Below are 25,084 nucleotides of genomic sequence, written 5' to 3' on the forward strand. Positions count from 1 at the left end.
AATTTTCAGCACCAGAAAATCGAATCATCCTGGTTGTTATTGCAGTCTCGTCTGTCTTCCCTGACTGGATTTCCAGTGAATACATTGGTCTATTGCAGACACAATATCTAACCTCAAAAATACCACCATAAGGGAAAAGGAAAAAAAATAAGGTCTGGAGTCAGTGATTTTCCCCTAATAAAGCTTCTGCAAAAATCTGTCCTAGCATTCATTAAATCTCCATTTTAAACAGCGGGCTCTTTAGTTAATAGGTAGTTACTGTGTATTTATAATAAGGTAAAATTAAAACATTAGAAGGTCTTTCCTGCAGTTTGTAATGTTGTAACATACATACTATATACAACATCATAAAGCTTTCATTTCTTTGGACCACACACACACTATGTGGGCACAGTTGAGGAACAAAAAGAGTGCATCAACGTATTGTATTATGTAAAAACAAGGTTTATTGCAAATGTGCAGTTGTATCCAAACACCATAGTGAACAACTTTTTAAGGATACTTTACAGCAACAATACCGTTATCTTTACAAAACACATATAAACTTTAGCATTAGGTACAAACAACACTTCTCCCTGTGACGTTGTACACATGGTCCTGGTTGCTTGGCTTCTGTTGTTGCAAGACAAAAAAAAAAGAAGGCAAAAAGTCTTTGGTCGCTAGAAAACAACAATAACAGAGCTCTTTGTGGAAATGTGTTCCTCTCTTACTACGAACAGGCACTGTTGTCATGCCATTGTTTTCAAGTTGGCATCGGAGCGAGAAACAGACCAGATACTGGACGACGCTGCTAAAATCTGGAGTGCATCTGCAGCGATGCTGGCTCTTCTGGTTGCTCACCATCTCCACTACTCTTCCTCCTGGACGTTTCAACTTTAGGTACATTGCAGTTACATTTATCTTTCGCTGTGAAGAGCTAGGCGTACATGGTGGGCAGACATTCCTGTCCCCCCAGTATTACAAAATAAATCTGTACAGTGCCTTTTTAGAAACCACTGATTTTTGTTCGGAATCACAAACAAAAACAGAAGATATTGCGGAATTAATTTCCCCCATAAGCAGCAAGCCCCAACTGCAGGCAATACAAGATTACATTTCATGAATTATTACAGTATATTCAGTGTACTGCAGCGGTCCACCAGCTCTAACAGGCTATACTGCATTAACCTCCACCTCTTAGCTTATCCTGTTGATTATTCTTGTTATGCTTAGATGTACACGAATACATGAGCAATACATTTTAGGCACAGGAAAGGTCCCTGTTATGGGGCTGAAATGTGCGGTTGGGAGTCCTTCAAACTTGTGTTTTGAGATCTGAATCCACCTGATGTGGCTCTTCTTGTTGACACATGGAGGACCGTCTCAGATTGGGTCTCTTCCCCAACACCTTTTCAAGTTAGCACCTGCAGGGCTAGCCCAATCCACACCTCTTCACTCCCAATTGCTAGAGCAAAGGGTGTTTGTTGGAAGGGTTTCGGCTAGGCAGGGAAAGCCCCCCTGCCGTCTGAAAGCAAGCGTCAGCCCTCTCTATTCTTAGCGCTTTTGTCTACACAGAGAGACTACGACAAAGAGTTTGACGGTATCAGAGAGCGGGCCTGACTGGCACACCGGACAGAGCATCTCAAGTTCTGTGTTGTGCTTATCAGTGTCCTTTTGTGTCCCATCGATCGTTTACAGCCCCGGTGCTTCGCCCTTCATTTTCACGAAGGGTTGTCGGTGGCAGCAATTTCGTAACGATTAGGTTCAAATGGAGGTCCATTATTGTAAAGAGACGGTGGCTCTGCCCGCCCCAAAGCAGAGCCACTTATACAGCAGAGCCAGTGATGTGAGTACAGGGCAGATGCTGGTCTGGGGTCAGCTGGGCGCTCAGGTTGTCCAGCGGTAGCAGCACGTCTGTGGGGATGCGGGACTGGAACTTCTCCATCTGCTCTGGACTGGCCAGGTTCTTCAGAAGGTAGTTCTCCCGCTCCAGCTGGTTGTTCTTCTCCGCCAGCTCTTTGATCTGCTCTTTGAGGACCTCTACCTCCTCTCGCACCGCATACATGAGGTGGTTCTTGACAAGATCCTGTCATGATAGAGAAAAATAGTTGGATCAGTTTTTATATAAAAACATGGGGAAATGTTGAGGCTGATGTGCTTGGCTTTGCAGGTAATCCATGCTAAAAAATATATGGCGTTTGCTGTCAGAGGATTTCTGTATATCATATGTTTTCATTTACTGGCATACATCTCTTTTGTGAATCAAGAGTGTTTTTAATTATTCTGTGCTGCAACAATGTTATCAATCGGTTGTTGTTTTTTTACTTATTGCTGTCATTTTCTGCACTTGTTTTCTGTGTTGTCATTTTAATATAATAAACAGTATTCTCAGTGCCTTCACATAAGAGGGACTTCCTAGAGCATTCAACAAGTACTGCTTTTGTGCAGAATGTACAGCATGCATTACAACTGCTCTATACTGTATATGGTGATAAACATAACAGCTTCTTTCAGGACAAAATCCAATCTATGAACTAGGATTTGAACACAAAATATATACATATATTGTATAGTATATTGCAACCCATTCTCAAGTGTTTGTCTGGTGTTTGTGTTTGTTATCTGGGCTTACCATCGCCTGTTCAATCTTGTTGTCGATGGCCACAACGCTAGCACCAGAGGCACTGCAGAGAGAGAAAAAAAAGAGCCATAAATGAAAAGTTCAAAGCCACAACTGCCTTTAACTCATTGAAAACACTCAACACAAAACTTTTAAGAAAACAAACTAATGTTGCTGCTTCACCCAGATAGCAGGCCTCTGGGAGTAAAACAGAAAGTGTGCAAAACAGAAAGGAAAACTGTTCAACCTGCTTCCATGAAATTCATTTGTATGTATTATTATATATTTTTTTTAATATAAACTGCAAGTGTATTGCTTTGAGGGTAAAATAGCTTTTTAGGTGATAACGAGCACACATATTGTTAGGTGTCTCAGTGAGACAGTAGTTTGGCAAAATATGTTCAAAGTCCAAACAAACAGCAGCAGAGAGAAATATATTTGGGCACACGGCATTAAGGCATTTTGTAAATAAAAACTTCATCGCACATTGCACACGATGTGTTTTGATCCGCTTTATGAAAATACAGTAACGTTAGTTGGAGGCCTGCAGTAAAGTTCGAGTAAGTTAATTATCCGATGTATAACTAATCTAACGCATTCATTATAAATAATGTATTTTCTAAGTTATTGCGGCTGTGTCAGATATTTACCTGTTGTCAAGTTTGACCGATACAACATCTCCTCCCACAAACGAGGAGAAGAAGGAGATGGAGAAGTTGTGCAGCTGATACACGGCCACCTCCATGTCGGTTTTACCGAACATCTCCGTGCTCATGTTGAGTACCAGACTCGTTTGGATTACGCTTCTCGCCAGGTTTGCGACTGGTTGGTCACCTAAGTGATATCCGGAATAGTTTCGTCTATAGTATCGATGCACTAACTTGCTGCTGCTGTTTAGGCGCAGTGCTGTGCTGTGTCGTGTTTGAGCTTCGCCGGTGAAAACAAGCGACTGTCTGATGCTATTTCTGCCACCGGCTGCTATTTGTATGACTTGCCATCTGACGTCGTCTGACGCGTGCATATTTTAGTCAGGGTTGGCGGGTCCGATAGTAAGGTGCCTTTGAGTGCCGTAGGAAAAACTACATTCAGGACCCGGACCTTTATAAAAACATGCCACATCAACTTCTCACACAAATCCATGGGGAGATTAACACAAATTAAGATTAGTTTATTTCTGTTCCTCTAGTATTCAAAAGGCTGATTCTAGAAACGTTTGGTTATTTGGAGACTTTTACTTTATTTTACTTTTACTCTGTGTAGGCTACTAGAGGTGATTTTTCTATTGTGCTTATGATATAATGCAGAAAACAGATTACATGTAGGCCTAACACATGTAAAACCATAACATTTGATGCAATAGAGTATACAACCTACAACTAATTTAATGCATTCATTTTAAGAGAACTGCTTTGTTTGAAGAGTGACTAATAGTGTGGGCGTTTGATTTTACCATATATGTTGTTGACACACAACTCAGATGCTACAAGAGTACTGCCATTACTTGAGCTTTATGCTTTTACTTTAATTTAAACTTTAATTCAGAACTATTTTTGTCATTAATTAAAAGCTTATTCAAAATAGAGTTTCCAGCACTGTGTTAACAAATACTACAGATTATACATATAAAAAGGGATATTTCTAAAATGAGATTACTTAAAAGTATTATATTTATCTATTTCTAGATATAAGGGTTTGATTGACAGCCAAGGATTGATCAACAACTAATCAAGAAAACAAAATAAAGAATTATTAATCATAATTACAAAACATATAATAATATAAAGTGTTAACAGTCATCTCTAAGTATCTTTCCATTTTTGTTCAGGCCATGTCAATGATACCATGAAGTTGCATAAAATATACTATTAGTAAACAACATCGACGCTAGAATGAACGAGTCGAAGGGGAGCATTTGAACGCACCATCACTTATGCCCTGCTTCTGAACTTTTCCTCTGCCACATTGGTTTCTGCAGTTAACGGTTAACCCTCAAACCGAAAAACATATTCCATGCAACAAACAACATCATAACAACCTCCGATACAAATGTAATTACATGGTCTGCATGAATAGGTCACTGGTATATTGCCTATTCATACAGAAGTCAATAATGTCAACCGAGATGACGCATGCTGCAATAATTTGTATCATCTGATGTTCACGGGAATCAATTAACTTGTCATAGAAGCGATTGTGTGCAATCTAAAAGGATTAGTTTAATAGTTTTGTATTTGCCTGGTGTACAGTTTCACAACTCAGAAAACGTTTGCAAACTATGCTTATTACTTACACTGTTGTTGTGGCAAGCAAATAAATGTGTTCCCATCACTTTACTGTTGTTAGTGTTACTGTCTGTATGCTGCACACGGTACTCTGCAAATGTACTTTTCCACGCTCTCCCGGTACATTTCCCCTCAGTCTATGTCTGACCTCTATCGGTCTCTACTGGTAGACATGCAGAATACACCGGCCCGTTGGGGGCCATATTAATAACAAAGGCTGTTCCTGGACACAGTGTTAACGACGGAATTTTCCGCCACCTTTTCCTGCCTTCAGACATAAAAAAAAATTCCAGGTTGTTTTTATGGCTTGGACAATAATGGAAAATTCTCAATGGGCAATCTAGACTCATTCTTTTATTTATTCATTAACACTTTTCACATGTTTTTTAGCATAAGGCTTGTTTTTTTAGTTTAGTTTGTGTGGAATAGCAACAAAGCAATTTAGGACATTTCTGGGTAACACAGATTGTACCACCACGTATAGTATACAGTTTCAATATCCATTGATTTGGAGGGCATACAAGACATACTCCAAACATAAAGCACTGTTCTCTTTTTGTATGACATCTTCATATTCACATAGTCTATTGAACTTGTACCATGCAACATGTGAGGCAACATTAATGAGCATTCTGCAGACTGTTATCAACCATTTGTAATAGAAACCGACCTCTGGGAAAACACACAACTGCTGTTATCTCTCTTTTCACAGGAATTCCCACTGAGTATTGGCAGCTCTATTGAGCAATAGATGTTGTTTTCAGTGAGGCGTTCATGCAGGTTTTATTAGCTTTAATATAATTGCTCGGCGCCTCTCAGCTGTCATATTACGGTCCGTTTTGCTTTTACGATTATCTGATCCAATACTGATAATAATCCAATTAAATGTCTATTAGAGAGCCTCTGTTGCACAACATTGTTTTCTTCCAAAGCACCAACAACATGTAGAATATTACCCGCTGCTCAAATGAACGTTTATGGAAATTACCTGCTGAGTGGGTCCGCAGAGAAATTAAATGTGGTTAATTGCATAACCCATAGACTCTAAATATACAATTATTGGATATATTGAATTATGGATTTCATAACACAAATAAATGTTTTGCCAATTTCCTAAAGGTCACACCACACAGAAACATTAAACACGCACATCAAATGACCAAAAGCCTGCATCTTTCTGACTCTTTGTCGAGTAAACTATGTTGTACCACATTTTTGGAGTGTTCCGTTGTGTAACAAAATAATTAGAGTGGAAAGGCTGACTTTTTGTAGGCCTAACAAGCCTAAGCAGAAAGCACATTGACTGTGCATTAGGCCCCATAGTGCCTGTCGTCTCAGATTTCGTGCTGTGACAGTACAGCTGCCAGGTTTAATATCAAGCTCTGCTCTGGCGATGAGAGGCTGGTGAATTACCTTACCCTGCTGTGATAGTCCCACTTAGGAAGGGGGAGTCACACCGATTGCCTTTGGCTCTGCTGAGATGCACAGAAAGAAACTACAGACAGTGGGGAGCCTTCATGCACGGTACAAGTAAAACATACCTAATAAGCCACATGTTGTAAGAAGACAGTGTAAACTAGAATGTGCACAATCTTTCTGCCTGCTCTATTTACAGTTTAAATATTGCTCCAACAAAAATCTTAGCAAGTGTCGGACATTTTCACAGAACATAAGCAATTAGTATCTGTATCTCTAAGTAGCTTGGCCAGTGCCACACTGTGACCTACGCCGTCTTTTCAGGAAATAAAGCCCTTTCAATTTCTGAGAAACTCATTCTGACGTGCCCAATCCTGTGAGTCACTGCAAGGCTAGGCGATGGGCCACAATTTATATCCCAGGAGCCTTTATAATACTGTGATTCATCTGCACCATTGGCTGAAGAGAAACGAAGCAAAGACATGCAGCCAATGTCTCAGCTTTTGTTGTGAGCAGATGTTGAGGGTTTTGACACACCAAATTCAACATGAAAACATTATAGCTCAATAACAAAGACACTGGTCATCAAATTGTGATGATGGTTTCCCTTTCTTTTTACTGCAAGTGTCCCACATGCACTCTCAGAATTAGGAATGCATGGCGTGTATGAGAGTGTGCCCTGAGAACACGCAGCCCTGCCATAACCTGCAGCCAGAGGCCGTCTCAGAGGAAGCTGTCGGTGAGGGCAACAGGAGCGGTAACAACCAATGAATACTGAACACTATACACACACGAGGACACCCAGAGGCACTCATTATTATCACATCACCTATAAGTCTCCTGAGTGAATCGAGGCACATGGCCTTGGTCTTGCTCCTGAGGTTTTTCAATACATTTAACAGGCTGTCTATTCCTGCCCTTGGATTGCATGTATAACCTCATGTGATAGGTGTATCAAACATTCAGTGCATGCAGAGGATGTTGACAGGACTGGCATTGTTATTCAAGGGCAGCCTGCTTTCAATCCTGCAGCTAGCAATCATAAGAAATGCAAAAGTTGTCTTTCAACAACATGATCATCAAGGTTATTTGAGAGAAAATATGATATACAGTGACATAGCAGCTTGTTAAACACAGAAGCAGAGATGTTACAGCTTCATTTCCTGTCCTGTTTTGTTCTCTATTTGGCAAGATTGAACATGATGGAAAACAGTTTCACCGCTGCCATGCATGAATTGTAATCCAGCCATTTCGTGACAAATACTCCACCCACCACTCTACATCATTTAGACGCTGACACATTGCCGTTTAACATCCATCTTCTCCTGAACTGTCTTTAATGTGCACATTTGTCACTGACACTCATCACTGTCATGGCAGATGTCTTCTCGCACACAAGATAAACTCTGACTATCCCCCACTTACCGCCGATCTGGCTTCTTGAACAGACCCGGTGAGTAAGGTGGCGAGTAGCTCATAGCTCTCTCAGGATAGCTGAAGTGCTGGTAGTGGCAGCAGAATCTATGGGGCGGTTCGGCCAGGCGGAGGGCGCACACCGTCCTGGGAGATGGTGGCAAAGCCCCGATGGGCACAAATGCACTGGGACGCGACTGAGAGTGTCCCATCTTGACTAACAAATGAAGGGGACTGAACAGCACAGAGCCCTTTGACTGTTTCCTCACTGTTCTGCTGTTGTTTGTTCTCAGTTACTGTGCTCTCAAAGCACAAAGAGACGATTGAGCACTGGCAATACCTCTGGATATGCAGTCATAACTGTGGGTGCTATGCTCTGACTGGCACTCGTATGATGTGTGTCCAATTCAGTGGAACACAATGTCCAAGAGGCACAATGAAAATGACAGTTTCCTGTAAAGGCTCCAATTGTTTCATCTCAACTCTGTTGAATTGTCTGTTTCAAGCAGATAGAGCAACATATCTTTCTCAAAGTGTACCTGAAAATCAGCATGCCTCTCTCCATAGCTCATTCTGTGGTAATATGTGTAATAATAAACATAAAACATAATTGGGCCATTGTTCCTGATGCTAAGCAACTTGTTCTCCATAGTATGACCTTATTCGGCAATAGATTTTCCAGTTCATTAGAGGCAGCAAAATAATAGGAAACTGAGTTTTTGCTCACTTAATGGTTTTAGAGCTCCTTACAGCAAATAAATTATTTCACCACTACTTAGAACTTGTTTGTAAAATCATGCCGTGACAGATGATTTAGTTTAGTGGTATTGTATGCAACAATTCAAATAGCGTGAGTAGTGTTCACAATCCCTAAACACTTTTAAACTGTGATTAAGTAGGTTTGTCAGTTTCAGCCTGCTTTGTCATGAGGGTTGTAATTAATCTAGTAATGTTTAGAGAGCTTTTGCTGCTGGTTAAGGTGTAACAGCAAAAGTAAGCCGCCCACACCCTGATTCATTTCAAACTGCTATCAAGGTTGACAGCTCTGCCTTAATTTGTAGCTTCTCTGTCTGCATTTAATCCATCTTTTTGGCAAGTGATATTTTGGGTTATTGAGTTTACGGATTGTGTTACACAGATGCAGTGGCGAGCCGTGACTTTTATACCTAGTCCCTCTGACCCCCAACCCTTCCCTCGAAAAAGCGTATACTTCAGCGGAATATCAAAACAGCGGCCCGGGGTGCAAAACGCATCAATGACAGCGACCCTCTACCACACAAAACAACACCTGTAAATAACCCAATTTGTGTTCTTTGAAATTGAAAAGGATATTGCATTGTGTTTGTTACTCTCGTTGCAGTTGTATGTCTTAAGTGTAATTTGGCATGCTTTTATTTTTAAGGCGAGTTTACGCTGTTGACAGGAAGTTGTTGTTGCTATGGAAACAAGAAAAGCTTCACAGCGGGCGGAACTTGTCATAAAGTCCGCGATAATAAAACCCACCCATTTAGAGGGAAGATATGATTGGTCAATTGTACTGTCATTTGACATTACTCTCTCGTTCAGTTACTATAGCGGGCCCTCTGTGAATTTATAGCAGGACCACCAATAAACTCCTATCTTCACAGTAACTCGCAGAGACGAGCTTCTTTCATTTAACCCTTTAACAGAAACTGAATAGGCAGATTCGAATGATTTATTTTTCTTTGGAAATGTTATTTTAAATGCAATTTTCGTGTGTGGTTCGGGTGCCATCGTGTGGCCTTCTGTAGGCATCGTACTTGCTTCGGCTGTTGCTTAGCTGTTGACCAAGTTCGGGGCCATCTTCGTGCGAAATTCACAATTCCATATTCGTGTGTCCATCTGGTGTCAATTTCGGGACAGTGTGACAGGGGCTTTATGGAAAACCTGTGTTTTTTTCAAAGATCTATCCTTTGCGGTGTAACCTTTGCTTATTGGCACTTATCAATACAAATGATTTGATGTAATATTTTGTGCCATTAAGTTATACATTCAGAGGAAAAACTAAATGTCTACAGTATGTCAACTAAAAACCATAAGAAGCCTTTAAAAGGAGATTCTAATTTTACCTCTAGAAGAATACGAATATTTATAGAAAAATATTAGATTCATAGCAATATAGATTTTACATGTATATACAATTGTGTTGGGTTTATGTAAGCAGACACCCTCGAAGTCAACACACTGTAATCTATCTTATCTTGTAGCTGTGGAATTGAGGGTGCACTCAGTTCAGATTCTAACAATTACTGATCACAATCATAAAGCAGGGTTATGTTTTGGATCAGTTCAGCGTCATGTGAGTAATCTTGCACAGAATTGCTTTCACTGGGCCTGTTAACACCCATCATGTCAGGAGCACTTCATTAAAAATGTATACCAAACAATCCTTTTTTTTCAGGTTGGTCATTTAAACATTTATTTTTCCCTTTTTTATTTTCTCTTCTTCTCAAATTGAGTGAAGTTTAACTTGGGAAAAACATTCATGGCCAATATTCTATTAATACTTGTCTTTAGATATCTAAATGGTTGACATCATAGATACTGTATGTCTATTTACAGATACTGCTAACCAAAGGGAGTTTCTTTTCTGCCACACAAGTAGTACTTATAGCGACAGCAGGAAACAAACAAAGTCGCTGAGAGGCTGAGGCCCGGGCCTGTTTGATATTGTGTGACACGTTACAAAAAATACTTGCTGAGATCAAAACTCTGTTGAAATAATGTAGTTTAATGAAAACTGGGATGATCAACTTATTATCCTTAGACATGGTTATAATAATCAAAGCAATCATTAAACTTGCGGTCAACAAAAAGTACAACGGCCCTGTGTCACCCTCTCTTCCACACACACACACCTCACGCAGGTGAACAGGATTATAATGAATGCCGCCCATATCCATGTGACCCAAGCCAACCAATCAATAGTGATCAAACAAATATCTTATATTAAAATAAAACGCATTGCTATACACGTGTCATGGCTCCTACAGTACTTATGTTCTCACACATATTACCAACACTGTCTGAACAAACAAGGGAAGTCACATAACACACATCCAGGAGAACTGCAAGTGTAAGTGACAAGGCCATTCATGGTGTTATTATGTGGTGTGTTGTTTAGTTACTGCAGTTGTTTTCCCTAAATCTGAAGAAAAGAAGCACATGAATGAAGGGTAGAGAGAAAAATGTCATACCATTAAATGTTGGCAGAGATGTCGTTCAAAACCAGATTTCCAGCCAATTATATAATAACTTAAGGCTTGATAAGCTAAAACATTATGTCATGAACTCAGCATTACTGTTAATTCTGAGCTTCTGCGATATACAGTTTTGATGTGTATTGTTTACAGGCGCCAAAGCACCTTTAAATAGGTTGTACTCAGCTCCACAAAGGTTTTAATGATGATTTGCATTGCAGGAAACATAAACATCTCTTCCCCTGTACTGTACCCTTAAGTAAGACGTTTAATTAGTCCCTTGATAGAGGATCTCCTTTGCTAGGTTTTAGTATCTTCCTGTGTGACTTGCTAAAATGTTTTCATTGCGAAAATAAGACTGGATCTTCTCCTCACTTGCCTTGATTTCTTTTCTTGAGCTAACACAAAGGACCACTTTAATGCTTAATTTCAAATTAATTTCAGTTGATACAAAGTGATACGAGTTCACTTACAGTAGCCTTCACTGCACTTAATAGCAGTTTACAGCAGGACAAGCAGTCCTGTAGCTAATGGTGCAGTGTGCAGTGAATTGCATTTAACAAGCTTGGGGAGCATCTGGCACCAGGCTGTAATTCAGCAGAAGTCTACCAGCTTCAGGCCATAATGTAAAGATTTACCTTGTCCTATAACAGGGAGAATGTCCTGGTTAAATTTACTGTGAAAATACTGTAGAGCAGAGACCCAGAGGAGTGTGTTAGGGGAATATCTCAGTGTGGTGAACCCCTGTCATGCTGAATTCATCCCTCAACCCCACACCCACCTAAGAAGAAATAACAGTATGTTCTACCTCATATGATTCCCATCTGTGTTTCAGTGCAAACATGTGTTCACATACAGTAGGAGTTTCTCTGCTATGGCTGTTAAGGGATTATACTCTCAGGATGTATTTAAGTTGTCTCACTAATGGCTCTGTGGATGCTCTTCAAAAGGTCAAAGGTGGACGCAATTGGCCATGCAGTGTTAAAAAGCTGTGGACTGTTTATTAGCTGTGTCAAAGCGCTGACTATACGGGTCACCTAGTTAACCACAATCTTTTAAGGGAAAGCTGTTTGACTGCTCATAATTTTTGGTCTGGTTTAATACTGTAAATACACATCACCTAAAGTAAAACAGGGTAAAGCATGATGTGTTTACTTACATACAAAGTATCTTTAGTGATACTCAAACGACTATCCAAAACACACATGTCTGCCACTTTGCATGACACCTGTGATAAATACACTGTCGGCTGGATCATGTCCCAGGACAAAAGGTTACAGAGTTCAGTGCCATCTGTCCATGTCCGCGTGCCTGTGTTACTTTAGTGAACTGTGGACTGCTCAGCTGTCGTAGTTGGTGCTGATCCTCTATGTGTATCTCTATGTCCAATCTGAGTCACTCAGCTGTGGAATGCTGACATCCCACCAGGGCACATACTGCCCTGAAATCCATCATAAGACTGTCATTGCAGAGAAAAATGAAAAATCTACTGTATGTGCTGTAAAGTTGTCTTCTACACCAAATTGGCAAAGCAGTGGGGTGGAAACTGCAAGCGGTGGCATCTGATGACCTTTAATATGCTACAATTTTCAAAGTCATAACAAAAATGGTTTTGGCACATAATGTTCATTTTAAGCAAAAAAGGACGTCACTAAGAAGTTGGCAGTGTCTGAGCTGTACATTAATATCAATGCAAAGCAAAAGCTGTTTATATGGCAGTGTCTGTGCTATAAGTAAATGAAGTTTCTAAATGAAGGCTGTGCTTCTTTTAAGCAAATGACAAAGACAATCCACGATGAAAAATAACTTTGAGAATATATTTTAGAGCAAAATAACAGCGTGATGGATGAATCAAAACAAATAATAAGCTATTTTATTGCTTCATTTATTTTGGGAACTACTAATAAAATCCCCTTGCGCAGTCTTTGAAATATGAAAGAATCAGGATGATTATCTCGTTGTTTATTATTAATATCACCTCTTTCTGTTTTCTGTATTCTCTCACATTTCTCTTCTTCTCTAAAGAAAATGTATTTCTCCCCTGTCAACCTCTCCCTGTTTCCATATCCCCACCCTCCTCGTCTTTGTGCAGCCGTGTGCCTGGCTGAGCTTGCAGCTGTGTGACCCAAGTCACCGGCAACTGGGACAACACTGGAGGGAGCTGGGCCCTCAGTCAGACGTCCCCTGATGTGTGTTTGTGTGCTTGCTTGTGTTTTTGTTTGCCCGTGTGTACGTCGATGCGTGCGGTTCTCCACACACTCGCATCTCATGCACGCCTAGCCTCGTCAGCACGATGTGGATTTAACTGGATGACAGGCACCCTGCTAACTATCGCTGTCAGTGTCATCCAAACACAGAATCGTTCCCACAGACTCCTGCAGGCTCCTCCGCTGAGCGCTGAAGCGAATCCAAAGTCACCTCTGAGGTGACGATGGAACAACAACTAATTTCCCACGGACCATTTAAGACAAGTCATTGACGGTCATTGTTGAAGGAAAGTTCCTTAACAGCTTAAATGACTGGAATAATGAGTGTTAAATATTACAATATGACCAAACTTAAGATATTTTAACTAAATGATAGTAAAAGTTCAAATAATACATGCAAAAATAATAAATACAATAACTAAATATGGACTATTTTGTCAAGCATTTCCTAATACATTTTGTAACTAATTTGCATTTTGTGCTATGTGTTAATCGTTTTCATTCATCTAATATAATGAATCATGCTCATGAAATATTGTCATCTACTAAAAATGACTCTTTTTTAATCCGTTCAAAAGGAAAACTTCAAATATATCACTAATTTCTTGCAAAGTCACCTTCAGAATCGTATATATTCAACATATGTGTGTCTAAAGCCTCAAAGTCAGAGATAGTAGTGGCCTGCGTTTCAACAAAGTTGCTCATTTTAGCCTGAGGAAATTTCATCAGCTTCCACTGATCTCTACAAGCCAAGTAAATTGTATTATTCTCCTTCAACAAGACCACAGGAATGACTCAGATCATAATTCAATCAGCTTTCCTATTTCCACACAGCATGCTCTGTCTCAAGCAAGAGAGCTGTGAATCTAAACTGTAATGAAGGAATAACAATTGATCTACAGGGGGTCTGTATGCCCACTGCATATATAAAACCACTCTGTAGTATTCGTGGCAGGTGAAACTATTTAGCGCCCTCAAATGGAAGCAAAATGTTAAAGGATATCATTTTTTGTAATACCTTGCAATATAGACTTTACACTATCTATAGGCACACACAGAGGACATGTAACACTGTGTTTAGAGACAGAATAGAAAAGTTAATAAAAAAGTAGACTTTTGACCGCGGTTCTGAATGTACTCTCCAGATCTAACATCCACTCCAGGGATCCTCCCCCTGGTTTATGTGTTTAAACTTGGGGCGACTATTGAAAACTTAGATTGATTGCTACAGACACAGTATCTGTGTGGTCGGACATCAAGCGTCGCTGCCTTCATATGTAAATATGCACATAAATTTAGCCAAGCTATGTCGTAATAAAACCATTCACAGGCCACTTTTTACTTTCTCTCAAAGAGGAACCTGATATAACTCTGTGAAGGGTTACATCAGGGGGCTCATGTATATTCAGCACCTCCAATAATTCTCCCTTCCAAATAGCATCACAAATTAAAACCATTCAAGTTGGAGTCTGAAAACCCACAGGGGGATAAGCCTGTGCCGTCCCACAGAGGTACAGTTTGGTTCTCATGCAAAGGAGGGCTGGAGACGGAGAGAACACGGTGTACGCAGTGTTTCCTCACTGAAGATCCCCTACTGTCAGGGGACGGACGGAGACAGACTGAGGACGGGGCCAGATGTGCGGGCCCCATTCCACTGAGTCTTAAAAGGAAATATGTTGGCATTTAATAGAAGAATGCTTCAAGAAAACATTAATGAGAAAGTGCAATTAAGGAAGCCACATCTTTTTAAGGAGAAAAACTTAAATGTATATCCAGATGTCGGCCACCCCTGTGAAGACTGTAAACAAAATATGTCCAGGCTGTAAACGCACTTATTTTGTTACAACCATGATAAAGTAATGTGATAAAGTCATAATCAAGCATTTCAACATTAAACTGTTGAATACTGTATTATCTTTACTTCACACTATATCATATTATATCAACAGGCATATATAGTTATGAAAATATGAATAGAGTAGATTTATGTTTTCCTGCCAGAAAGATGTTTTTTTTATTATAATATCAAGTCAAATAAGTAAATCTTCTTGTTTGTCTTGAATTATACGTTGATATCAGTTTAATTAAGCTTCATCAATGTGTTTTTTTTTCATTTCTCACACTTAATACCTACAGTAATAGTGTATTCCTACATCTGCCTTGTATCAATAGTGTGTAGGCTACTTTATGCGTGCCTGAAAGACCATCTGTAATTCATGATATGAAGTTGTATAACAAACTGTAGGGCCCCCTACCAGCGGTATGCTACAGTACATTTGTCACTGCATAGACAGTTTATGTAAGTTGGATCCAACAGTAGAGATTCCCACATGGCTTTTCATTAACTAAGATTGACTCCCTGATGTGCTGTAGAACTGTACAAAGTGTATTATAATTAAGTTATGTGGAATGTACTAAATATATACACATATTCTAATTGATTTAGTGTATGAGGCTGTAGCCATGTATCCCTGATCATCATTAAAGATTCTCCAGACCTCAAGTATCCAGCTCTTGCTATTGCTTATGAATGGCATCAGTTCCGCAGGCCGTATCGTGCAACACAAGAGCACTATTTCAGGATGTGAGTCAGCCAGGGGAAGGATCAGGATCAAAAGCTGTTGCGTGATCCAAATAAACTGGGAACATGGTGATATCCAGCACCGTCAAGTGCTGCGCTGAGAGGTTGTTTGGGAGTGGACAGGAACCCAGCCTATCCTGCCTTCAAAAGGCCCGAACGCCTTCCCCTCACACAAAGACGCAGGTCTCATAAGCTCCACTGATTGGTCATGTTAGTGTTTTCTGTCCGTTTTTTGGTCACACTCCATTTGCGGACGTGCATTAGGGTTGGGGAGAAGGAAACAAATAGGAACTTTTCTTCAGGATGTTTGGGTTAGTCAAAGAAATCGTAAAAATTCAATGTGAGGTTCTGTCTCACATTGAATTTTTACAATTTCTTTGACTAACCCTAAGAAATCATGTGAATAAAATAAACATATAAGCATTATCACAAAACATTGCATTTACTGGAGTTAGAGATGCCACTCCCATCAGTGTAAGTTTTTGGCTACTTTGAGAGTGACTGTGAAAGAAACAAATGAGTAAAGCTCAACTTTTTATAAAGGCATTTTTCTTGAAAACACTTCCCAGCATCTGCAAATTGAGAATGCCGCTTTGTAATAAATGCAAATGTTTGAACTGAGCAGGTGGGTAATGCTGTAGCTGCTGAATAATGACACTAATGGTGTCACTTTTGTTGCAATTTGCATAAACAAAGTGGTTTTGAATAATTGCACATTTGTTGTGAGGTTGCAACAAGTCTCATAGGAAAATGTTATCTACTGCTTGTTAAATACAAACATGAGTTACTGTGAGGGATTAAAGCCAGTATTAATTTTCACCTGAATTTGATTCCCATGAATAAAATATTCTCTTTAAACTTGAAGTTTCTTCAGAAGACGAATAGCTGAACGCAAAGATAAGGTTCAAGATCCCTTCTGAGAAACAAACAGGAAATACTTCCACTTGAAGTGACTCTTGAACTTGGAGTTACTCAGAGTACACGGGACAAATTGTCTTTTTTAGATGTCATTTTCCTGGTTTCCAAGCTGCACAGAAGAGTGAGTAATGACGACCTGCCATCCCAGTTATTGTATAAAGGCTCGGGTAAACAATGTAGGCAAAATTGGCCTCCCTCCAACGTGTACCTAAGAGGTCCAAAGTTCACTTATAAAACCACAGTATACTCGCGTATCTGTTCTGCACGCACTCAACACTCAGGTACACAGCCGTTCTCCCATGCAAGTAAAGACGTGAATTCAAGCGTGGATTACAGAGAGATTCATACCCATAAGTGCTTGCAAAAAGGACAAACTTGCACAAAAATATGTGGATACAGAAACAGAAACGGATTTGCATATGATATTCACACTAATTTGCGTTCATTGACGTAAGCAGGTGAAGCACACACACACACACATACTAGTACTTTGTGTGCTCTGTGTTTTTGTCTGTCCGGACGTGTAGTTTTACAGCATTTGGCAGCCACTCACATTCTTCAGACAGTGAAACAGAGAGATTCTTTATCAGCTTGACACCTTTAGTAGGAATGATCTCTTTTTACAATGGATTAAATACAATTTAGAATGAAAAGTTATTGGAGATTTAAGAATTAGCACTGCTAGGAGCTGACGTGAAGGGAAAATGGCAATCTAATCAGAAAAAAGTTGTTCTCTGGCATCAATCAAAACAGCCCTTTAGCATCTGCATGGTAAATTAACAAGGTGATGGTTATGCTTGTGATTTTTCTAATGGAAGCTGAGGGTGACTTCAAATCTCTAATCAGATCTGGTATTTTGACAATGAGACGTGCGTAAGAGCTCTTTATTATTTTGCAGATGGACAGATTTGCTCACGTAAGTATTGTTTTGGAACCAGTGAGATGTCATCTTATCTTGATACCCGAATCACAGAGTTCATCGAAGGACAAGGTTCCCACCAGCTTGGTTACAGATTCAGTTTGTATTGGCACAGCAAGGTGAGGGAGTACAAACTATTCAAATGTGTTCCTTTGGAAAGCAATTTAAACTATCAAGAGAATATATTAGAAAGAGGAAGCGGCAGATGGAGGTCAATGAGGTCAAGAACTCAGTCAGTGCACTCCGGAGCAGCATACAGATCTGCGTTTGTTTTTGGCTTCCAGCCTGCAATAACACAAGAGCACGCTGCAGTGCATTTAAAACTGGAGCAGTATTCCCAGCTTAGCTTTGTTGTTTCAGACTTATTGCACACAACAGCAGCAGGTGTCAGTGAGTTTGTTTTAGAGTTGCTAAATCTTAATAAATGATCTGCCTGCAATCAAACTGTCGATCATTCTGTCATTCCAACTGTGTTGTAACAAAAGTCAAAGTATTTTGGCCAATTAATTTTATATTGCCACATTTCTGGTGATCCAGGTCGTTTAAATGTCACAATGTGAGATTTATCATTATCTTTACAAATTCTCATAAAGATAACTGCATTTAAAAAAAAAAACACTTTTAGCATCTGGCCTTCTTTGTTCGCTATTTTGAGGAACTATTTAAGGATTTGCAGAACTGAAACACAAAAATCAGGTATTTCAAAGTCTCCTACACACAACTCCTGACCTGCACACACACCAGGTTCATGCACACGGTTATTATCTTTGTTTTTCCATGAGACTGATTGTTTTCTTCACACCAGTTTAATGACTGTGGTGTGCTTTCTTGGTGAGACTATAATTATATCCCAACCGCAGAGGAAGTAGCACGGTGTGGCCCCTGCAAGGTACCTGCCAACCAAGACATCGCTTAAAACCTCAAATTGGGAACATTATGTCCCTTAAATATTGGAGTTGATAATATCTGAATGTATCTTGCCAATGAGGGGGTTTTAGCCGTGTCACTTTTGTGTCTTGCCTGCCACCTTGTGCACAGTCATTTGTCCTGCTATCCGTGTCATCTGTCTCGTTTGTTTTGGTTCTCTCACTCCCCCTGTTCTTCTTCTCTGTCTGCGTTGCACGCCTCCTCCTCTTACAGAGATTGTTATTCCTGTCTTTCACATAGTCTCTGCGCAGTAAATCCTATTTGACTGGCGTTGTTCAGGACAGCCCAACCTGGCACGAGATAGTTATCCTGTCTCTGACCTGCCTCATCATAAAGTTGTTGTCTCGTACACGCCTGCATATATTTGGTCCAGGTGTTGCTGTACAGAGCCAGTATGTTACTGAGAACTGAATCTGGATGCCAGGTTGGAGAGGTGACTGTTAAACAACAGCGCCCTTATGCAAGATGAATTTAGATTCCTGTGTTTACTCTACAAGTAAAGAGTGCTGTCCTAACATGCCCTTACCCTATTGTGAAAGAAAATGAAAATAAAACATTTAGGAGCGGATCTTCTTCTTTCTGTTGAGCAGATAATAGGCAGCACACAAACAGACACACACACACACACACACACACACACACACACACACACACACACACACACACACACACACACACACACACACACACACACACACACACACACACACACACACACACACACGAACTTATGTGACATTTTGTGTGACAAGCCATTGTGTAAGAACATATACAAATACTATACTGCATATGCGTGTTTATGAGCCTGTTCCATAAGTCATGTACAGCACATTTATGACCTGTGTTCAAACTGATTAAAGACTTCTGGACACGCCCATGCCAGTTTAGGAAGTACTGCAAGAAATGCATTTTCCTTTAACTTGAAGATACAGTGAACCACATATTCAGGCAATATTTCCTCCATTTTGCTGAAGTCACAGTAAAGCAAACATCCTCAGAACTTAAAGCATTCTAGGAAAAACGTGATACTCCCAATGGGTGTTCAATTTCTTATCTGATAATGTACACTACATGCCCGTTGACAGATTCGAAGGTTAACCGATTGTAGGTTTAATTGTATTACTGCAGAATACTAACGATAATGTTTTTTCTATTTTCTCTCAGCTCTTATAACAAATCTGTCTGACAATGTGAAAAGTCAAACCACAGTCAGACATATTAGTGCAATAACAAGAATCACAATAACAAGGATCTAAGGTGTTGCCTTTCCTCAGTTCACCAGATACTGTGTGCCTGAGGACAGCCCCTCTCTTTGTATCAAAGACTGAGCAGAGAGCTACCAAACACCAAAACAGGAAAATGCAAAAATGAGGAAGAGAAAAGGAGAGGAGGGGGGAGGGGGGAGGGAGGAGGGAGGAGGGAGGGGAGGGCTTTCACAGCTGCTGTTAGGCAGTGTTTCCTCTGATACGAGCCTTTGGCTGTACTCCCAGTTCTTTAGGTAAACTGTCAAAAAACATGGTTACCTTGAGTAATGAGCTTGGGGGGAGGGGGGGGGTGGGGCGCTGGTGTATTGGCAAAAGAGAAAGAGTGATCAAGTCTTGATTTGGCTAAGACACAAAATTGAAATTATAAATGATTCACTTTTGGCTTGGGGTTTACACAATCAGCACAAAGTTGTACCTAACACTGTATTCGACCCGTTCTTCTGGCAGGTTATGAAAATAAACATTACATTGTAATATAACCGTAGAAAAAAATAATAGTCTGGTGTGCAAGATCAAATCCGCACCTGTGTTTATTAGACGACACATTTTAAAGCTTGTTTGAGGGATTTTGTGCAGGAGAAACAGTGCAGCCATTTGCAAAATGTGCTAGCCTCTTATCGTGGTGTCGAGATGATAAGCTAAATCTTTAATCCGTCCCACTGCACGTCTCATTGTGATAGTGACAGCGATGCCAATGACTGTTTGGACTATAACTGCTGGGCAAAGGTTTTTACAATTACTTTGTATTAATGTTGTTACCATTATGGCCCCGGTAGAAACCTTTAAACTACATTCAAGATATTTGCATATGTAGTTTAGTATTGCTCTTTTTAACATCACACATCTCATAATGTGGATTTCCTGAAAGATCATTCACAAAATGCTTGTTATGTGTTCCCATTCAAGTTGAACTATGGCGTTTGTTTCCATCCGCCTCAACACAATGCCAGTATAAACGCTAACATGAGAGGGTAAATGAGAGCCTTACCTACAAAGACGGGCCCCAGGAGACCCGCTTAGCGAGCTGTTATCAATGGCCTAGATATTACTGCACTCATGGGGACAAGCGCTGTCTCGTCTGAATCTGATATCCCCTTCAAGAAAGTATATTTGAATATGAATGGGAGGAAGTATCCTGCTAGTCTTTCAGTTTATTTTTTTATTTTTTTATATCCCCTCTTGTCGGCTGTCATAGAATAGCAGCAGGGGACTTTGTTTTTTTATCAGGGTGTTTCTCTGAATATCCCACTGATAGGAGCTACAATAGCATCCTTTCCCTCTAGACGGAAGTGCATGGGCCCATGAACAAAAAGAGACAGAAATACAGCAAACCTCTCACTCGAACCACTAAATGGATCAGATAAGGCATTCGTTACGATTCAAACTGATGATTCTGCTGATAAAATCCTGGAAAAAAGCATGGAAGGATTGCCTGTGTTGCGCCAACATTTCAACACTGTTGTGTCTGTCTGTTTGTTATGTAACCTTTGGTGAGAACAGGACATGGTCTTGGACTCAGGAGGAGCTCTAGCCTTTACAGTAGACATAGATTAGTCATGGTTGGAGTGTCAGAACATTAACCTATCGACCGCTACTACACAGAGACGCCGCTCATCACCCATATGTTAGCTGGATTTACCCTCAGGCACTTACAGTACGTGAGAGACGTGTTGGGAATCCTGATCCATACATTACGTGCCATGTACTTTTATAACAGTGTCTTAGCTGTGTTTGTTTTTACTGAAAACAGAGCCCTCAAGCATCCCTTCATTTGCTGTAAATGTGCTTTACTTGCGTGCAGTTCTATCAGAACACATAATGAAACTTAAATCCACCTTATGGCAAATATGCAACAGCAGTTGTTTTAATTTTTATCATTTTAGCCCCTCAATCCTTAGAAAAACCCAACATGCAACAGGAAAAGCAAAGTTGAGAAACAGTTATATTCTGTATGTGAACTTTTTATCTCCCACACATCATATGAAAAATAAATGTTTAAATTATGCTAAACAATCCTGAGGGTGATGCATCAGTTTGAACATTAAGGCCAGGCAGAGCGTGTGGAAAAGACAGATGGAAATATTTAGGAGAAGGAGCTAAAAGAGTCATGCACCTTGCAGATGATTATGATTTCCTGTTGAATTCCTGCAGATATGAGCTACTACTTTGGCAGCATGGAGAATTATGAACATGTGAACGGCTGCTATGAGCATTAGTAATTACAAGTTTAAAGGTGGATCTTTCTTCTTTTGAAACACTTTAACCTGCTCTAAAATCTCTCGACTAGATACTATTCTCTTGACTACTTTAGGGGGACCTGAGCACTGAGCTGTAACTTTTTAAGTGAAGAAATCTATCATATGTTCTGCTCTAGTCAAACTTTTCTACAGTTATAGACGCCCCTACTGAAGCAAGAAAATGTCTTGACCTCAGCTAACTTCCACACAGTCGGCTCACATGTACTGAAAGGTTGTTACCCCGTCTGTTACATAAACTCCCGTCTTCTCTCTCTCTCTGCAAGAGCGAGGCAGGCTCCACTTCCCTTACATGACACCTTCTATGCAGGCTAGAAATAAATAGGCCTTTGTGTGCTACAGGTCCCTGAAAGACTGATGACAGGATAGTCGAAGGCAGCCTGGATCTCTGTGTGTGTGTGTGTTTATATGTGAGTGGTATGCTGGAGTAGATGCCCATGAGGGTGAGACCGATGGGAGGAATGAAGAAAAGGGAGGAAAAGAGAGTTTCAACATTCATCAACAATCCTCCCAAAGTCCAACTCTTCGCTGCTTCCTAAGCCCAGCATCTGTTACTTTACAGCAGAAGCATCTAAATGCTTTCAGGCTTTCCGAGGGCCGCTGTTTAGCCTAATCCCAGACTGTGTAAACACCCCAGCATGCAAACATAATGATGATCTGTGCCTCATTCATCCCGATGACACCATACTGGAAGGAATGCAGAAAGAGGTCCTTTAATGTCACTGGTGCTAATTGCTCCTTCTGATGGCACAGTTATATGGCAGGGGATTGAGGCATAAAGCCCCATCAGATACTTGAACTGGCCCGGGCTGCTCCATGGTACGACTGCCTATTTTAAACCCAGTGACACAAAGAAGTGAGCTCTTGGACAGGAAGCATCTTGTTATTTTCACTCAAAGTCACTCTCTCTGGCTCCCTTTTCTCATTTCTGTCTCGCAGGCACTTGTCTGCCAGAAATCCACAGAGAGAGGAAGAGCTTGGTACAAGAGCTCCACCTATTAAGTTTGCCACTGGGACCAAACCAGTCCTCAGTCCGCCTCTCCTTTTTCTCTTAAAGTTTTATGGAGGAGAACTGAATTTATTTTGAGAGGTTGTCCGCAATAAACTGCTGACTTGACCAACTCTGTGACTCACCGTGATAACTGCATTGTCATCCTAGAAAATTGGTTCATCTGGAAGTTTTTTGTTTTTATCTTTTCCTTTTTTGGGTTGTTTTGGACTTTTTCTGCAGTTTCTTTCTTTTTTTTCTTTCGTTTACAGTCCGTCTTCAGTTCTACAGGCACAGTTGAAGCCAGTGAGAGTTTGGAAATTTGAACGCAATAGTAACAAACAGGAAACCCTATTCATTTCACTAAAGTCAGAGTTTGATTATGGTTCATGGGGATTTGCCAGTCATCTGGCCTTTTCTGGATCATGTATACTGCAAACTGTAATTCATAGTGGCAGTTATATTACATTTAAGTTCTGCCAAGGTCTGCCTCTGCCCACAGAATAAAAAATAAAATGTTTTCTTGATTTAGCAAGTTTATTGCATACTTGGATTCATCTGATGAAACAGACTCATTGCACCAAGACGAAAGCAGGTTGCCTAAGATGTTCTCCACTCAGTTTCCCAGATAGACAGCTGTGTGAAGTCTTTCGCTTGTTTATTTTTCTTACATTTTTAATGTTGCGCAAAAGCAACATTTAATGATGCAATTACGGCTGACAGCACAGGGGTTTTCAGAAATGGGACAGTGCGGGGGTGTAGAGGTGACACGTCTTACAAAATGAGGTAAACACTTCAGAAAGCTTTAATTGAACTAAATGTTAAAACAACACTCAGGTAATGTAGATTAAATTAAGGATTATGATTGTTTGATGGTAAACAGATGTCAGAGACTCCGGTATGAATCCAATTACACATTACATTACTGTAATGTTTAATTGGGCCAAAACAGCATAATGCCGCTTAACTGAGCGTGACGTGCTCCCTGTCTTTTTTTAATACCAAACTCATTACGGCCATTACATGACAAGAGAGTATGGAAACATAAATAACTCTTACTCTCTCTAAATTACACATCCACCCCCAGACCTTCAAATTGTTTAATGAACACAGACACACAGCTATTTAAAAAACCCAGCATGTTGCCACTGCAGATTTCCAGTACATTCAAAAATAGAATATGTGATTGTTCGCAGTGTGTAACCTTCCCTGTGTTTGTCATGTCATCATGACCTGCAGAAGCCTCGAGATGTAATTGTTTTCTTTCCCAAACACTCTAGGAGCATTTCTCAGTAATGGGCTGCGGTAACTCCGTTGCTACAGTATAGTATATCTCTAGCTCTCCTTGCAGGGGAAAGTGCATTTTGAGATGGTTTCTGTAAGTTTATGTGTGTACTCGTGGATAATTGATAAGGCTTTACACGTATGTGTGCTCTGAGCAGAGAAGATATTTTTTGATGCGCATTATACATTTCCTCCACTTTTGACCTTTTCTCTTCACTGTGCATGCGTGTCACTTTGTGTGTGTGTGTGTGTGTGTGTGTGTGTGTGTGTGTGTGTGTGTGTGTGTGTGTGTGTGTGTGTGTGTGTGTGTGTGTGTGTGTGTGTGTGTGTGTGTGTGTGTGTGTGTGTGTGTGTGTGTGTGTGTGTGTGTGTGTGTGTGTGTGTGTGCACCCAGGGAACATCATGTACCCAACCTGCGTGTGAATAGTGCCAGGGGAGAATAAGATAGGCTAATGAAAGGCCTGGCTCAGACCCACTTAACAAAATCACTGTCTGGCTGCATTGTGTTGCAGACTATTGTGGTGAGAAAGAAATGTACTCAGTGTGGGACGAATGCACTTTGGACTCTGAAACAGGCATCCACAGAGAAATTGATGATAAGCATCGGTATGAATCTGAAATAAAGTCTGGGTCAGCCAGTCCTTTTAAGGCATGCTCCAAAAATGCATTGTTGAGTTTCTATCCCTACTCTTTCACTTTGGATACATATTTAAAAGTCAGTAAAGCTTTTGGATATTCAGCCGGCTGAATCTTTTATTCATCGTGGATTATGAAAAGGACACAGTACGCTCATAAAAAAACATTTGTTT

General features: G+C 40.3%; 1 protein-coding gene across 2 annotated transcripts in view; it reads right to left on the bottom strand.

The window, feature by feature from the left end:
- Positions 1 to 423: 423 nt before the first annotated feature.
- Positions 424 to 25,084, bottom strand: part of tsc22d3 (TSC22 domain family, member 3) — a 34,414-nt gene continuing 9,753 nt past the window's right edge. Inside the window, exons 1-3 of one of the 2 annotated variants that reach the window (XM_034136824.1) lie at positions 3,250 to 3,575; positions 2,612 to 2,663; positions 424 to 2,065 (exon numbers count right to left, since the gene is read on the bottom strand). In XM_034136824.1, the coding sequence (XP_033992715.1) occupies positions 1,805 to 2,065; positions 2,612 to 2,663; positions 3,250 to 3,374 (438 nt within the window). In that variant the 5' untranslated portion in view covers positions 3,375 to 3,575 and the 3' untranslated portion in view covers positions 424 to 1,804. Of the gene's footprint in view, positions 2,066 to 2,611; positions 2,664 to 3,249; positions 3,576 to 25,084 lie in introns of those variants that run through there. The other variant, XM_034136833.1, reaches the window with a different exon arrangement.

Source organism: Trematomus bernacchii, unplaced genomic scaffold, assembly GCF_902827165.1.
Source record: "Trematomus bernacchii unplaced genomic scaffold, fTreBer1.1, whole genome shotgun sequence".
Lineage (NCBI taxonomy): Eukaryota > Metazoa > Chordata > Actinopteri > Perciformes > Nototheniidae > Trematomus > Trematomus bernacchii.